The sequence below is a fragment of the Dreissena polymorpha genome, chromosome 1 (assembly GCF_020536995.1).
Source record: "Dreissena polymorpha isolate Duluth1 chromosome 1, UMN_Dpol_1.0, whole genome shotgun sequence".
Lineage (NCBI taxonomy): Eukaryota > Metazoa > Mollusca > Bivalvia > Myida > Dreissenidae > Dreissena > Dreissena polymorpha.
The window spans coordinates 29,114,143-29,131,757 of NC_068355.1; the positions used below are offsets into that span (position 1 = coordinate 29,114,143).

The 17,615-nt window shown below is 34.7% G+C and overlaps 1 protein-coding gene and 1 long non-coding RNA gene across 4 annotated transcripts; both read left to right on the top strand.

The window, feature by feature from the left end:
- The first annotated feature begins 519 nt into the window (after nucleotides 1-519).
- LOC127864954 (uncharacterized) lies at nucleotides 520-11,943 on the top strand. Of its 3 annotated transcripts, none has more exons than XM_052404849.1 (5): nucleotides 520-820; nucleotides 2,465-2,507; nucleotides 5,154-5,340; nucleotides 10,180-10,349; nucleotides 11,772-11,943. In XM_052404849.1, exons 3-5 carry the CDS (start codon nucleotides 5,194-5,196, stop codon nucleotides 11,809-11,811), a joined length of 357 nt encoding a protein of 118 aa, XP_052260809.1. In that variant the 5' UTR covers nucleotides 520-820; nucleotides 2,465-2,507; nucleotides 5,154-5,193; the 3' UTR covers nucleotides 11,812-11,943. The 3 variants fall into 3 exon arrangements, with proteins under 3 accessions (XP_052260809.1, XP_052260808.1, XP_052260807.1); XM_052404847.1 differs by having other exon boundaries at nucleotides 541-820; nucleotides 10,177-10,349; XM_052404848.1 differs by lacking the exon at nucleotides 2,465-2,507 and having other exon boundaries at nucleotides 540-820; nucleotides 10,177-10,349.
- A 1,383-nt stretch (nucleotides 11,944-13,326) lies between these two features.
- LOC127864981 (uncharacterized) lies at nucleotides 13,327-15,367 on the top strand. Its single transcript, XR_008042417.1, has 3 exons — nucleotides 13,327-13,528; nucleotides 14,579-14,679; nucleotides 15,052-15,367. It is a non-coding gene; the product is annotated as an uncharacterized LOC127864981 (long non-coding RNA).
- The last annotated feature ends 2,248 nt before the right edge of the window (nucleotides 15,368-17,615 follow it).

Below are 17,615 nucleotides of genomic sequence, written 5' to 3' on the forward strand. Positions count from 1 at the left end.
CCTCAGTGCAGGACAACCCTTTCCCTTTCCTGATCCCTAACTCCTCCCCTTTGACCTCCTGCTTCAAAGCTTCATTGAACAATACCGGTCTGCTGGAATATCTGAGCATGTTGAGTTTTTACAAGATGTTCTCAACAACTGCAATGTCCCTGTTGATCGATCCACACTCCTGCCTAAGTAGTTTGTTAAGCTCCAGTGCCGGAGGTGGGTCAAGTATTTCAGACACGCGGAGTTATAGCAGTAGTTATGGTAACACCAACAGTCACTGATTGTGGACTTCACAACGAATAGTACGAAGAATAAAAAGTTAACTTTTTCCATGCTTTGTTGGACTAACAGAGCAACACATGGAATAATGGTAGAAAATCTAGAAACAGTTAAAGAGTTATAGATCGAAGCATAAGCTATCCACGGGGTCTACTTCTGATTTCAATAGTAGTAGCATTATGGACCATCCTGGTTTGTCCTCTTATGCATCCAAAACGTTCAAAGTGAATGTGCTTTTTACGCAGTTGCTGACAAAAAAAACTTTGTATGAACACTCATAGCACGATGAATACATCGGGTGGGGTTCAGACGCAAATTCTTCCCAACAACATTAACACGGTGCTTAAGGTGTACCCATCAATGTTTGTTACGAGCACTTCACACTCCAAGACAAAACAGCCTCGCATTGAGCTGACACTAGATAAAGCGTTGAAAAATGACAGCAGTTTTGTTGTATGCCTTTTGACTCCAACCCAACATTAGGTAGAACTCAAACTCAGCCCTTAGCAATCACAGCGAGGCCAGCATGTCATCTCACCTTCTTGAGCCTCAGGTGAGACCTTACAGTTTTATTTATTTTGAAAATAGGGGCTAATAATCAAGTCCCATTCATAATCTCTTAACGTCTATATTTTAACATAATTACTGGTTAAAATTCCCAATTGACGGTTTGCCATAAAAAGGACACTTTTCACAGAGCTAGCCCCTAGTTCTAGCACATGTTTTAAGGCGTTATGAGAATTACTGGCTTAATATACTTATTTTACTAAGTTTTATTACTATTTTGAAGTTATAGATGTTATAAAAATTGTTTATGTTGTTTATTTCACAAAAACTGTGAAACCATTTATTTTCGTCAGCTCGAAATTGTTTGTTGAAGAAAAATGACTATTGCATCAGCACTTTAATTTATTACATGTAATTTATGATTAAAAAAAACACAACAAAATTGTGTAAGTCAATGCCCGATTTGTTTGTAGTACATATCCGCGATAAATTGCCGTGGGCAAAATGGGAAAATCTGTGAGATTAACTTGCAGGAGGTAGACCATGTTTAGCACATGTAAATTAACTAGTCTTTTATTATCAGGTGAATGATTTTTTTATTTATTTAAGGTCCCTGTAATAACTGGCCCTTATTACTGTATGCCATTAACAAGTTGATTGTTATGAATTAAGCTGATTGGTGGGACTGAATAACTGTTTACATATTATTTTTCTACAATAAATATATATATCCTATAATTAAATATAATTACATCATTTTTATACCTCCATTACCACTAATAAGTAATGGGGGCTATATATAGGAATCACTTTGTCGGTCTGTCGGTTGGTCTGTCCCGAAATTTCATCGGATCTGCACCAAACTTGGTCACAAGTTGTATTTAGATGATGTACATGTCAAGTTTGAATATGGGTCATGCCGGGTCAAAAAATAGGTCACGGGGTCACTTGGTGTGTTTTAAACCAAAAGTTTGTCCGGACCATAACTATGTCATTTAACATTAGATTTTAAAATAACTTGGTACATTTGTTCACCATCATTGGACGGTGTGTCACGTGAAAGAATTTTACGTTGATATCTCCAAGGTCAATGTCAAACTTTAAGTTCAAAGGTCAAAAATGGCCATAAATTAGCTTGTCCAGGCCATAACTATGTTTTTCATTGTGAGATTTTAAAGTCATTTGACACATTTGTCCACCATCATTGGCCAGTGTGTCGTGCGAAAGAATTACGTCGATATCTCCAAGGTCAAGGTCACACTTTGAGTTCAAAGGTCAAAAATGGCCATAAATCAGCTTGTCCGGGCCATAACTCTGTCATTCATTGTGAGATTTTAAAATCATTTGGCACCTTTGGTCACCATCATTGGACGGTGTGTCGGGCAAAAGAATTACATCGATATCTCCAAGGTCAAGGTCACACTGTGAGTTCAAAGGTCAAAAATGGTCATAAATGATTTTGTTCTGGCCATACTATGTCATTCAGTGTGAGATTTAAAAATTGCTTGGTACTTTTGTTCACAATCATTGGATAATGTGTCATGCAAAAGAATTACTTCAATATCTCCAAGGTTAAGGTCACACTTGAAGTTCTAAAGTGAAACATGGCCATAAATGAGCTTGTCCGGGCCATAACTATGTCTTTCATTGTGAGATTTTAAATGACTCATTACATTATTTCTGTTCACAGTCATTGGACGGCCTGTCATGCGAACGAATTCAAGAGTTCAAAGGTAAAAATGGCCATAAATAATAATGGCATAATAATTCTTAAAAATCGACATAAATTAGATTATCTTGTTTTGTGAAGACAGCATGCAACATAGTCTGTGGCAATGCTGCATGTGGTGGTATAGTCTGTGACAAAGCTCTAGTTTTAATTCTAGCAATTTATGACAGACAGTTTAACTACATGTATATCAGACGATAATGTCAATTAATTAAACACATTTGAATTGATACACAAACATTAGATTATAGTAAATGTAGGTAAACGCAAACAATCAAACACACATTCATACGTTTTTTATTTCTTTGTAATTAAAATTCAGAATGTATATCAGTCAGTTGTTGATCATAAAGCGTTATTGTATTTGATCCAGATCCGCCGTTTGCCTGCAACACTTGAAAACACACAACGGATAATACAGTTGTAAACAATTAGCGCTAATCATTACTATTGTACCTTAGTGAAGTCAATGCTTTTGATACAGCTTTTGGGTTGTAATTGGATTTGATTATTGTTTAAATCAAAGCCCATATGTTTGCAAGAAACAATGGGGCTTATTGCTTTTATATGCTAATGCACACAATTTCAACACTTGAAGTGAAACATTAAATCTAAGGTGTGTCCTACAATAAGATGCCGTATATTGTAGATACACTGTATAACTACATGTTGTATCTATTGAATATCACTTACATTGCATATTTTTAGCCAGAATAGGCAATAATAACTATTAAAATTATAAAAGTCTCCTGTAGCAAGATGTGGCAGGGCTATAGAATTTTTTTTGGGTAATTGGGTTTTTCACCCCCTGTTTTGACAACAATAGGGTTTTTGTAAATTCAATAGAGTTTCAGCAAAATGTTTTACCCCCTACTTTTGAGCTTAATTGGGTTTTTCACCCCTGTTTTTTTAACTCAATTGGGTGATTTAGGGAATGACATATATTATATAATAAATATCTACTAAGCTTACTATATTATTATGTGCAGGTAAAAAATAAATCAACATTTGTAGCAACATTAGTTAGTTTTAAGTTACTTTTCATGTTTGTGCATAATGTACATTTCATAACTCCATTTTCCATATCCATCACCAGCAACGGGTGTTTGTTTCGCCACTCTATTAAAGTTTTTTCACTTACACTCCCCATAAACGTGTTTTTTGGGTTTAACAACTTCGTTCAAAATCTCCGATAATAACGGGCGAACTAAATTCTCTGGAAAAATGATCACATCTTGCAACAGATCGTTCAGCAAAGCTGCACAAAAGTTTTCGGTTTCCCCAATATTCTGGCTAAATACCTTTCGAAAGTGTTTGTTTGTGTGAGGATTCACTTTCTACGGCCACAAGTGGTCATTTTCATATTTTAAGAAAATGAAAATAGAAATCGGATGGGTGTACGAATTATTACAGTAAAGATTGATAACCGCTGGAAAGACTGCCTTCTTTTCTTCATAGGATGGCATACATGTATAAACTATTCGGTACATTTTTGTACGGGAAATAACCAGTCTAAAAAAAGACGTCCCGTGTTTGTAAGGATTGCATTTTGTGACGCAAGGTTTTCTTATGGGAAATATGTAATTAACTTTATATTTGCGTTTTTTGTACGCTTGATATTGAATTTAATTACGTTTTTGGTTATTTTAATTAAGTAATAACGCACATACGCTTGTAATCTATAGCCCTGATGTGGTATACTGAATTCACCACAGACGTCAATCTGTATTTCTGTATCTGTGTCTAATCCATAGCCAAACGTGTGTGATCAAGTACTCATAAACTTACAGTATTCAACTCACATCTGTTTGTTTCTTAAGATATGCTATACAATTGTAAAGTCTCATATTTAAATTTGAAAAAAGTCTCACATTTAACGTTGTATACATGTAGTATCACATTTAAAGTTGTATAGTTTCACCTTTAAAGGTGTACATTGTTACATTTTAATTTGTATAGTCACACATTTAAAGTTGTATAGTCTCAAATGTAAAGTTGTATATGTTCACTTTTAAAGGTGTACATTAACATGTTTTAAGTTTTGTAGTGCCACATTTAAAGTTGTATTGCTCAGTCTCTTATTAAAGGGGCCATCCAACAGATTTTGGCATTATTGAATGAAGCATGTCATTAAAAGCTGTATGTTGATAAATTTAAACATTTGACCTAAAAATCTCCTGTAAAAAAACACAAGAATACAACTTTAAAAGAAGGAAAAAAATAACCCTCAACAGGGCTTGAACCACTAACCCCTGGAGTCCTGGAGTTAAAAGTCTCCCGCCTAGACCACTAGACCATCCATGCTCATGCTTAGATCAGATGTATTTTTTACCTATATAAGCAATCCTCATAGTTTCCCAAAATATAACTACAACAACAGAACTTTCCAAATTATTCAATCGTTTTGCGTCAAACAACGCTTTTTAATTCGTCTTTTCAAATCGTCAAAAGATGCATATAATGGATATTTAAAAGCATGGTAAATTGTCAGTATTACTTTTTCCTCAAAAATATCATAAAAAAACAAAAATTTGCGAATCTGAAACAACTTGTTTTGTCAATGTACCAATCTGTTGGACGGCCCCTTTAAAAGTTATGCAGTCTCACGTTTGAAGTTGTTTAATCTCACATGTTATGTTTTCCTTTTCAGCAAATATTATTAGCCAACAATACAAACATCGTTAAAGTAAATGTCGATGGAAATCGGCGGCAACCCGTTCTTTAACAAATACTATAACTCGCTCAAGAAATTAAGTATGAAGACGTATTGCAGCAGCCTAGCACACCACATCTTCTCCAATGTTGGCTACATCAACACTTCGAACAGCAGAGCCTTGGTGAGTCCATGTTTACTGTTTTGACTTTTTGTTACCCCACCTGATTGCTCAGGTGAGCTTTTGTGACCGGTCTTTGTCCATCGTATGTCCGTCCATCCGTCTGTTAACATTTGCTCGTAAACACTCTAGAGGCCACATTTCTTGTCCCATCTTCATGAAACTTGGTCAGAAGCTTTGTCCCAATGAAATCTCGACCGAGTTTGAAACTGGGTTGTGCCGGGTCAAAAACTAGGTCACTAGGTCAAAAATAAGAAAAACCTTGTTAACTCTGTAGAAGTCACATTTCATGCCCAATCTAAATGTAACTTTGTCAAAATATTTGTCTTAATGATATCTTGGATGAGTTCAAAAGTGGTTCCGATCCGTTGAAAAACATGGCCGCCAGTGGGCGGGGCAGTTTTCCTTCTTTGGCTATAGAGAAACCTTGTAAACACTCTAGAGGTCAAAATTTTTGCCCAATCATCATGAAAGTTGGTCAAAACATTGGTTCAATTGATGTCGCGGCTTACTATGGCACGCAGTGAAGCGTGAACAACAGTCGATAAGTAATAGTGTTGTTTACACACGGCTGGGGTTGTTTTTAACACTTAAGAAATAACCAATTCAAGTGTCATTGCAAAGGTAATATTGGCAGTTTACTGGTATATAAGTCGTTAAATTTCGGTACTAGTCATGAATTTCTTTGTCGTGATAAAAAGCTCGCGAAAATTGGCGTGGGTGTATTTATTTGTAAATAATAATTTCGTAGCGGGTACAACATTGAGATAATTTAATTTCCATTGAAAGTTTCGTTGTAAATTTCAACTAAAGTACCGCGGTATCTCGCGAATTATGTGACGTTGACATTTCCTCTTAATAAACTAAAATTCAAACAGGCTGTATCGTTACCGTTACGCTGTTTCAGTTTCTTAATTAGGACTACTTATAAGGGTAAATTCGAATCTATGAACAATTGTATTTTATACGTTTTTTTATGGCAAGAATTCTTCTTTTTAGCTGATTCGCGAGCAATATTTTACATGAAAATAAAAAATATAATTTACATTTTGGTTTTCATGATAATTACAGATACCGGTACGTATGTAGTTATGAAAATGTTGATTGTAGAATTGGTTTGCAATTACATGTATTACTATACAAATATGTAGCAGCGCCGTACATAAAATTAAAACATTGGGAAATTTGACAAATTAACCGCAATAAAATAAAGTTAGACATTTCTAGAGTTATATCGCGCGCCGGATATATCGCGCTCGTGATCTTTGGACCCCACCAACCGCGATATATCGGCGTTGCAGTGTAGTCTTGTTAGATATGTATCTATTCAATCCAATGCCTTGGTTGTATAGAGCCTGTTTGCGAGGAGGTGTTTAGTTCTTGGTGGGTTTACAGTGTTGTTGTTTTTTGTCAAATTTTGGGTCCAAAATTGACCCCATTCCCACCCAAAACTATGTATTTTTCTCAAAACGATATCCTTAAATTTCCAATTGAAGATAAAGAAAAAGAAATAAATCACAATTTCAAGTTCATCATCCTATACAGCTCTATAACTTGAACCTTAGTAAATATAATATTTAAAACACGTGTTCTCCATTGTATAATATTGGTTAGCAAAGAAGTCCACTAAGGCAAATCAGGGACAACACTTTCCGCTTTTATTGAATATATTGTATAAGAAATATATCTTGTAAACGAAAATTCAGTCTAGGCGAAAAGTGTCATTCCTGATTAGCCTGTGCTGCTGTACATGCTAATCTAGAAATACTCTTAGGGCAACATGTATTAAGCCCTGTTATCTCATAATGAGGCTCAAAGTAAGTCCGCCTACAATCTGTTACAGTAAGCCCTGTTATCTCATAGTGAGGCCCAAAGTAAGTCTGCCTACAATCTGTTACAGTAAGCCCTGTTATATCATAATGAGGCTTAAAGTAAGTCTGCCTACAATCTGTTACAGTAAGCCCTATTATCTCATTATGAGGCTCAAAGTTAGTCTGCCTACAATCTGTTACAGTAAGCCCTGTTATCTCATAATGAGGCTCAAAGTTAGTCTGCCTACAATCTGTTACACTAAGTCCTGTTATCTCATAATGAGGCTCAAAGTAAGTCTGCCTACAATCTGTTACAGTAAGCCCTGTTATCTCATAGTGAGGCTCAAAGTAAGTCTGCCTACAATCTGTTACAGTAAGCCCTGTTATCTCATAATGAGGCTTAAAGTAAGTCTGCCTACAATCTGTTACAGTAAGCCCTGTTATCTCACAATGAGGCTCAAAGTTAGTCTGCCTACAATCTGTTACATGGTTTTATAAGGCGATACAAGGTTCTGGGAAAACAGGGCTTAATTCATGTTATGTGCCATCCAAAGATAAGCATTTGCATTGCATACATTGGCTTATCAGGGACAGCACATTCCGCTGTTGAGGGACTTTTTGTTAAAAGGAAATTTCTTCTCAACCAAAATCAAGTCTTGGCAAAAAGTGTTGTGTTTGGTTAGCCTGTCAGGACTGCACAGGCTAATGTTGCACCACATTATGCACATTAGTAAAGCCCATTTTTCCCAGAACAAGGCTAAAGTTAATTCCTCTTCCAGTTTGTCCAAAATTCTGATGAGAACAAATATGGTATAACAAACAGTGGTTATTAAGACAATGACGTGCATGTATATGCCAATTAAAAATAGTTGTTAAGCAATCTTATTTTATAATTTACAGAGCTACAATAGTTGTTAAGCCATTTAATTTTATAATTTACAGAGCTACAATAGTTGTTAAGCCATTTAATTTTATAATTTACAGAGCTACAATAGTTGTTAAGCAATCTTATTTTATAAATTACAGAGCTACAATAGTTGTTAAGCCATTTAATTTTATAATTTACAGAGCTACAAAAGTTGTTCAGTAATCTTATTTTATAATTTACTGAGCTACAATAGTTGCTAAGCAATCTTATTTTATAATTTACAGAGCTACAATAGTTGTTATGCAATCTTATTTTATAATTTACAGAGCTAAGATTGCATGGTTCTCATGCTTTTTTAACCTTTTATCAAAGCCATGAAAGTAAATCCGTTTTCAAGCTAGGACACTTATTCTTGTTAGAGTGTGGACTCAAAATTTATGTTAATAAAGAGAGAAATTTATTTAAATAAAGACAGACAGAACAAATGCAATAATACAATAAAACATGTATGGAGGGAACCTATTTGGACTAAATGTTCAAAAATAAGCATAATATCAAATTTCTAAAAATTATAACATATTCAGCAGTTAATATTTACATTGTATTACAACTAAGGATAGTTGTCGTTTTCGTGAATCAAGTAAATCTGATAAGATTTTGTTGGGGGGGGGGGGGGGGGGGGGGGGTAGGCCATGTGTCCAGCAATGCCGACACACAAAATAAACAAAATACGATCGATTCCAGACGTATCTAGTCTATTTTCAATTTTTAGTGTTCATAATTAAACATTTATAGTAATTCTTTAAGGTAAGAGTGTATGCTTAATAAACAAAATTAATAGATTAAATGACTGAATAAAGTTATTGTATATTTACAAACATAAACATTGTTTGTTTTCCATTGAATGCATGTTAAGTAAGCTGCAAGAATTACTGTCAACATATGTTGGTCTTATACTTGAGGATAGCTTCCTATTTGCAAATCATTTTGCTATCCTTTAGGAGCTTCCGGGGGCCTTCGGCCCTGCGGCCCCCAGCTTAAATATTTCCTTATTTTCCTTATTTTTTACTTTCACCCATGTATACAGCTTGTTACATGTTACATGTTTATTTACTTTCGATTTTTTGTCTTTTGTGAATTTTAATAGATTTTAACATTCAAAGATCTGTAAAGACATAGTAAAAATGTATGAATGTTTTTGCAACTTTAGGAAGACATTAATGTCAAATGTTTGCCTCCCATGTATTGAAACATATATTTACAGTAAAACATCTGTGAAAGCATTGTAAAAGTAAAGTGATAAATAGAATGAGAACCAATAAAAAACATTTTATTTTATGCTCTCATTTTTTCGACGAAATGGCGTAATAAATCCAACGAAACTATCCAGTTTAATTCTTGTACAATATAAATAAGCGGTGACAAAAGCATAAAATAAAAAGAAAATGTGTTGGATTCGGTGGAATATTGGCTTTAATTCACTCGTTATCATAAAAAATACATATTTTCACTCGTGGCAGCGCCACTTGTGAAAATATTATTTTATATGATCACTCGTGAAATAAAATTGATATCCCATAGAATCCAACAAATATCCTCTATATATTTTGTACAAGTTGATGTTCCCTTTTTTGTTATGCAGGTAAGGAGCTGCTAAAAGATTAATAAGCTGTGTTGTGGGGAAATGTGGCTAAATGCATGTGCTTAAATTGTTGTCCCAGATTAGCCTGTGCAGTCTTTAAGGCTAATCAGGGATAACACCGACTCTTTCAAAGTATCTCTTTATGAAAATCAAGTCTAGTCGGAAAGTGTCCTCCCTGATTAGCTTATGTGAAATTTGTGTGAGTTTTGAATATTTATGAGCCACATATTGGCTTATGAAATTAAATCTCTGCAAGTTTAGATTTTTTTTTTTATGAATTTACAGGTTTATATAGCACTTGCCAACACTTTTAATGTTTAAATATATAATGGTCTGATTTGATTCATGTGTATGCTATTTTGGACATGGAACCTGCAAGGATATGCCAGATTAAAAATTCATAAGAATGAAGATTTGCTGTTTAAAAAATTCACATCCAATCAAAATGCATAGTTTTTTTATAAATTGAAATACAAACCTTTGTTTCAAGTTCATATCACCCATTGTGTTGTTTTCAGAAGAGCACCATCATCGATATTGATTTGGCGCGGCAACAGCACCAGTCCAGCCCGCATGAGCCTCAGTCAAGGACGAACCTTCCCCTCCACCTGACCCTAGCAGCCTCAGTCCACGACGACCCTTCCACTCGACCTGACCCTAGCGCCTCCACCTTGACCTACAGCCTCAAAAGGTCAGCTTTGATGAACGATTCCATTCTTTTGCAGGAAATTCAGAGCACGTTGAGTTCTCGTGCACTGTTCTCAACAACTGCAATGTCCTTGTTGAGTGAACCACACTCGAGCCTGAGTTAGTTCAGCTTGAGTGCCGGGATAGGAACACGTGTTCCAGACACGAGGAGTTATAGCAAAAGTTATGTTAAAGCTAACAATCAGTTCTCGCTGTTGGACACCAGAAAGAATATCAAAACAATAAAAAGTTGGATAACCTGTACAAAGGCAGTAACAACTTCATTTTGAACACTCATGGTACATCCCTGGGCATGCCTCAGGCGTGAACTCTGACATCTGAAACGAGGTGCAAAAGGTTAACCCATCAGGGTTTGTTACTTTGCACTCCAAGCCCAATTGACCACACATTGAATTGGCAATAGACAAGGCGTAAAAAAATGACAGCAGTTTGGATGTGTCAACCAGTATGCCCTTTGACTCTCAACTCGGCCATAAGCAATATCAATTAGGCATGCATGTCATCTCAGCTTCTTGAGTATCTGGTATGACCTTAAAGAGTTATTTATACTGTCAAAGTTGGGGCAACAATTCAGCCCAATTCCTAATCTTAAAAAGTCTATTCCAATTTTTTCCATAATTACTGTCTAAAGTTCACAATTGACGGTTGGCTAAAACAATTATTTGATTTTAATAGGTTGTAACATCTATAAGTAGAACGTTAATATTAAATTTACAATAGTAATACACTTTATATTGATAGCACTTATTCTTAATTTTTAGCTCGGCGTTTTCGGAGAAAACTATAGGTATTGTCATAGCCAGCTCGTCGTCCGCCGGCGTCGTGCTAAAACCTTCACATTTTGCTCTAAAATCTAAGTGCGTCCACCTACAACTTTGAAACCTCATATGTAGATGCACCTTGATGAGGTCTACATGCCACACCCATTTTTGGGTCACTAGGTCAAAGGTTAAGGTCACTGTGACCTCTATAAAATAATAAATAATAATTTCTGACAAGCTTCATTTATTCAAAACTGCACCCTAGCCGAGCGTTTGCACTCGTTATGCGTAGCTCTTGTTAAGTAATTTATTAGCAAAAAGTTGTATTGTGTAACATTTAAAGTGGTATAGTCTCACATTTTTGAAGTTATGTCTGTTTAAAAAAAAGATAAGTATGGCAACTTGCTACAACATTTCAAGTGGGTTCACGTTATTCATTTAAACAATGCTATTATGAGTGCTACTTTGCACAAAAATCATTTCGCTATCCTAAATATCAATTATAGAAACAATGTTTTGCATTAAACAAACAGGTGTGTTAAGTAAGGTGTTACAGCATATATACATGTATTCAAGACGTATTTGTTTGTTACTAAAAACACTCTATTTTTCTATTTTTAGTTTACTTGCCATTTCCTTTTCAGATTACATTATTATCCAAGAAGAAGAACATTGTTGAAGTAAATGTTGAAAACAGTCCAAACCCCCTTCTCACACAAATACTACAAGTCGCTCGAGACATTCAGCACGCCACCTATGAACATCTCGCACAAAAACAACAAGTTGTTCAAGAAATTCAGCACGCCACCTATGAACATCCCCGTCTGTAGATCTTCCATAGTCATTAGCACTTTTCTATGGAATTCCATAGAAAATGTTATGGAATTCTACGGAAATCGATGGAAATCCATGGAATTTGATGGAATTCCATCCACTTGCCAATTTTCCATCTTAAGCTGTTATGGAATTCCACGGAATCTCGACTAAAATTCCATGCATTTCCACGGAATGTATGGAAAACACCATGGAAAGTTGGACTTAGCCATTTTTTTCAACGGAAATCGTTATGGAAAATAACTTATACATTTTCTTGGATGGAAATCAATGGAAAATAACTTATAAATTTTTGCTGGTTGTCTGAAATGTATTTGTAGTTTAATACATGTATGAATTTATTTGCATTATGTATTTTGTATTTAAAAGAAAATGCAATAAAGATAATTATAAATTTGTTCTAGAAATTGGAACAGTTCTGGAACTGTTCCATATTTGTGTTCTAAAACATATGTTCTGGAATTGTTCCAAAACAGTTTTTTTAGAATAAATCCAGAACATTTTTGGAAAATGGCTTAGGACTGAAACTGTTCCAATAATTTCAAGAACCTTTTTAGAACATTTCAAGGACAAAAAATGGTCAAGAAATTTCTAAAAATGTTTTAAAATGTAGTTCTAGAACACATCTAGAATGCTTTAAGAACCAGTAAGTTCTACAAAAGTTCTAATGGGGAATAAGAACACATATAGAACACCTTACACTTACAAATAGCCTAATAGACTTCATAGTAGCGACAGCAGCAGCAGCAGTAGTAGTAGTAGTTGTAGTAGCTGTATAAGTAGTAGTAGTTAATGTTGTTGTAGTAGGTGTTGTTGTTGTAGTAATTGATGTAGTAGCAGTAGTGTTTTTTATATCAGTAGAGGTTGTGGTGGTAGCTAGTAGTAGTAGAAGTAGTAGCATTAACAGTTTCTGTAGCAATAGTAGTAGCAATAGAAGTAGCAGTAGTAGCAGTTGTTGCAGTAGAAGCAGTTGTTGCTGCTGCTGTTTTTGTTGCTGTTGTTGCTGCTGTTGTTGTTGCTGCTGTTATTGTTGCTGTTGTTGTTGGTGGTGGTGTTGTTGATGTTGTAGTAATTAAAGTAGTAGTTCTGCAAAAGTAGGAGTAGTTGTTACTTTGAAAGCAATTTCTACAAGTTTAAATTCCTTAACCCTGTCCAAGTGGTATATACACTGTTTTTTCTCAATATCAAACTCAGCCAGTCCAGGTTGTCAAATAACAATCTATCTGATAAGACCAGCGCGTGTGCTGTGAGTCAGATGTTGGGTATGTTTGCTGCAAATCTATTGGTTATAAGATATAACAGCCTTTTCTAATTGGCTGAATTCAAATACAGAAAGTTTACCTGTTAGATTGAAACATAAAACATGGTGGACAATGTACTGGTTTAACTTGTTAAAATAAAGTTAAAGAAATTTAACAAACAGAAGAGTTCATTAGTTTTTCCATTAAAAACACTTTCTTCAAATACTTATGTATTTATATCATTTGGAAATTGACATGAAATATTGTTAAAGAGTGATGCATACAGTGTTTGAGCAGGCTGTCTAGGAATAGAACAACAACTGAAGGTTTGTGATTTTTATTATTTCTAAATATTCCTTTAAATTTAATCTTCTTATGACATTATTGTAGACCTTTTTATGTGATATTTGAGGTTTTAGTATGGCAAATATTAGTTTAAAAGCAGCTGTCACCCAAATTTTCACTTAGTGGAGTTTGCAGGTTGAAAAAGGAAGTAATAAGACCTATGTGGAGAAATTAATAACGTTGAATGTAGTATCGGAATTTTATCATGCAAGGTTATAGAACTGAGGCTAAGGAAGTTTTGTACTGTGCATGTTGAGCACTCAATGCTCATTAATGGTGTTAATGTTTATTATTATCCCCCGCCATAGGCGGAGGGATATTGTTTTGGCGTTGTCTGTCCGTCCTTCCATCCTTCCGTCTGTCCGTCTTTCCATCCGTCCGTAGCCATATCTTGGAAGTGCTTTGGCAGATTTCACTGAAACTTGGTGTGAGTATGTATATGGATAAGAGGATGATGCATGCCTAATGGTATTGTACACCATTAGTTAAAAAAAGAGTTATGGCCCTTTGTACCTTGAAAAAATGCTTTTTTGTGTGTCCAAGGCCATATCCTGGAAGTGCTTTGGCGGATTCCATTGAAACCTGGTTCGAGTATATATATGGATAAGAGGATAATGCACGCAAAATGGCATTGTACACCATCTGTTAAAAACGGGGTTATGGCCTTTTGTATCTTTAAAAAATGCTTGTTTGAGTGTCAAATATAATACTTATGTGTCCAGAAGCATATTGGCGGGGGATATCAATTCAACGTTTTTGCTTGTAAATAAAAAATTAAACCAATGGAATTGGTTTTTAGGTATCTGAGTAAGCATTTTCATACCAATAGAATTACACATCATTCTAATTATAGCAATAATAAATTTGTACTAATCATACCAACAAATTAAGTTATGCTTAGTGCTTTGCGATGTATTCACTTCGTTTTTAGTTCTCTTTCTAAAGACCATTTAACAACTTAATATTTAAAACAATTCATGAATTACGTTCCCTATACATTTTCATTATGTGCTTTAATTACCATTGACCAGTTGATGGAAGATACTGCAGAGTTTGGCAGGGAAATAATCCAACAGCAAAGCGGCTCTTTAAGCGCATTTACCTAGAGGACTTACAGGGCTACAAATTCATGGTAAATATTGTCATGCCGTGGGCTAGATAAGTTATTTAATGTTAACCACCTGAAAGTATTTTGTCTTTTTGGAATTCAATATATTAGTCTAAGTCATTTACACTTTTCTGGATCCTGGGATAACTTTAAAAGTTCTAAGTATTTTTTCATGAAACTTGAAACATGAACAGATGACAATAAGGACATTTTGCACGTCATTTCATGTTGTTTATAATGCAAGAATTCTGGTTGCTATGGCTACAAATATATTTAACAAACTTAAAATAGTGAAGTTTAACAGGTAGGGGACCATATTGCTTTGCAATCTCTTGTTATAGTTTGAATGTAAATAACTCTTTGCTTTAGACATTTTTATGATTTTTTATTCTGTAGAGCACATGTGAGCAGTATACAATGTACCTCATACCAAAAAGGACCCGGAGGCAGTGACTGGTGTTCAATATTCTCAGAAGAAAAGGAAAATGGCAGTGGAAGACTTGGACAAACATTTTTAGCCTCTGTGTTAAGCCTGGCAGTCTGTGGCTGGTGACATGTTTTATTTTGGTTACTTCTTGTAAAAAAAAGACCAGTTATTTATTTTGTGAATTGTATTTTGTGTTTGTTTTTTGTCTTAATTTATTTGTTGTTTTTTTTAATTTAGGAATTTGAAACTTGGATAATTGAATTAAGTTCGTGTTCAACAGTACTGAGCATAGTATAATAAATAACAAATTTACAACAGTTGTTAATTTGTTATGTATTATTATTAACTATGCTCAGTACTTGAATACTGGCTGTCTGCATGGGAATTTGTTTTCTAGAAAGTTGGTTTCAGACGTAAATATTTGAAGTTAACCTTCGGAACTTTTCTAGAATTTAATTGGAACACATCAACTAGAACTGAACTTCTGTTATCTTACTGAAAGTGTTCTAGAATTAATAAGGAACAGTTGTTGAACGTTAAAATTTATGAGAAAAACTCTAGAACAATTGTGTGTGATGTGTGTGTGCATGTAATTGTGTGTGTTTATGAACATATGTGAAAAAGGAAGTATACTTGTCATAAGATAAATGTAAAATTCTACTTCTATGTTTTATATTGTGCCTTTTATAAGTTTTTCTGTTCTCACCTGTATATGCGTGCATGTTTATGGATGTGTTTTTGAATGTGTGCATGCATGCCTGTGGTTAAGAGAGTTGGTACTTTATGAAAATGTAAAACCACTCATTTTTGAATATGTACTGTGACTGCATGTGTGTGGTAAATGATTGATGCCAGATCTTGTTCTTGTTTAACTTCTATGATGAAACCTTTAGTTACATTCACATTTGTTTTTCAAAATCGATAAAATGCCTTTGATCTATAATCTGTTTTTTTTCTATTTTATTCCAGCTTTTTATTAAATTCCATAGCTTTTCACGGAATTCCACGGCATTCTATGGAATTCCACGGCATTCTATGGAATTCCACGGCATTCTGTGGAATTCCACGGCGTTCTATGGAATTCCACGGCGTTCTATGGAATTCCACAGCATTCTATGGAATTCCATGGCATTCTATGGAATTCCACGGCATTAGATGGAATGCCACGGAATTCTATGGAATTCCACGGCATTTTATGGAATTCCATCCCATATCAAGTCCCTCTTCTGTTTTTTTTTCACTTTTCCATTGATTGCATGGAATCGGATGGAAAGTTAGTGCCAATACTCCACGGAATTCCATCTAACAATTTCCATAGAATTCCATATGATTCCACGGCAGATCTACAGACGGGATATTTAAGCTGAGAAAATTAGCAGTTTGAAGCCACATCAATAATCAAGACGGTGACGAGGTATTTGTTGTTTTGTTAATTATCAGCATATTATAACTATTGTTTGAATATGCGTATATAAACACGTTGTCTTTTGTTCATATAATATAGTTAATATCGCTACTAATTACCCGATAATCCCGTATATTCCAGTTTTGAAGCAAATGCTGGTAAATATTTATGATACAAAAACATTCTCGATATTTCCTTTAGTATCAAATACAGTTTGGCATTTGTTACTATTTATAGAGATGATGAAATAACGTTTAATCAGGGCTTTTTTTCTCACACTAAACACGCGATTTACGCCTGACGTGATGTTCATGTATTTATACAACACAAAATACACCCAAACTTTTCAAACGACGTTCTACATGTCTGCATAATTTTTGTGCGCTTTTTATGAAACAAATGATATTTTAGCACTGTTTATTTGACGCTAGAATTTGCTAAATGTCGCGTTAGCATTAAAATTCAGAAGTGTGTTTCGGATAAAAAATTTAATAATGATAATTGAATGAAACATTAACAGTTGCGCATAATTAATTCTACGCTAAACATACATGTATGTACATGTAGGTGGATATCTTTTCACTCGATCCGCCGCGTACGTATGCGGTGGATTTACTCCGCAAAAGTACGTGAGGTTAATACAGACTCGGCGTTGTTGCGCGGATCGATGCCGAGTGCCACGGTGATATGCGCCGTAACCACACGATTCGGCCGCCCCGTACTAATAATCTGGCCGTGGCGAAGCCGCGGATTATGTTTGTGCTGCTTTGGCTGTACTGTATCTTGAATTTATAATACTGCAACATTATTAGCTATGCTGCAAGGGATGTTATGGTAAACGAAAAGTTTATAAGAAACATTTTTTGTTTAAATTGTGGTAATAGATATTTGTTAGGAAATAGAAATTCTGAACATTTACAATGCTCTTAAATATCCATTATATGCATCTTTTGATGATTTGAACACCTGAAAATTATAAACCGTTGCAACGCGAAACAATTGAATAATTTAGAGAATTCTGTTGTTGTCATTATATTTTGTTATACTACAACATTTGTTTATGTAAAGTATAAAATATATCACTCATTGTATGAGCACAAATGGCTGAGTCGTCTAAGCAATAGACTT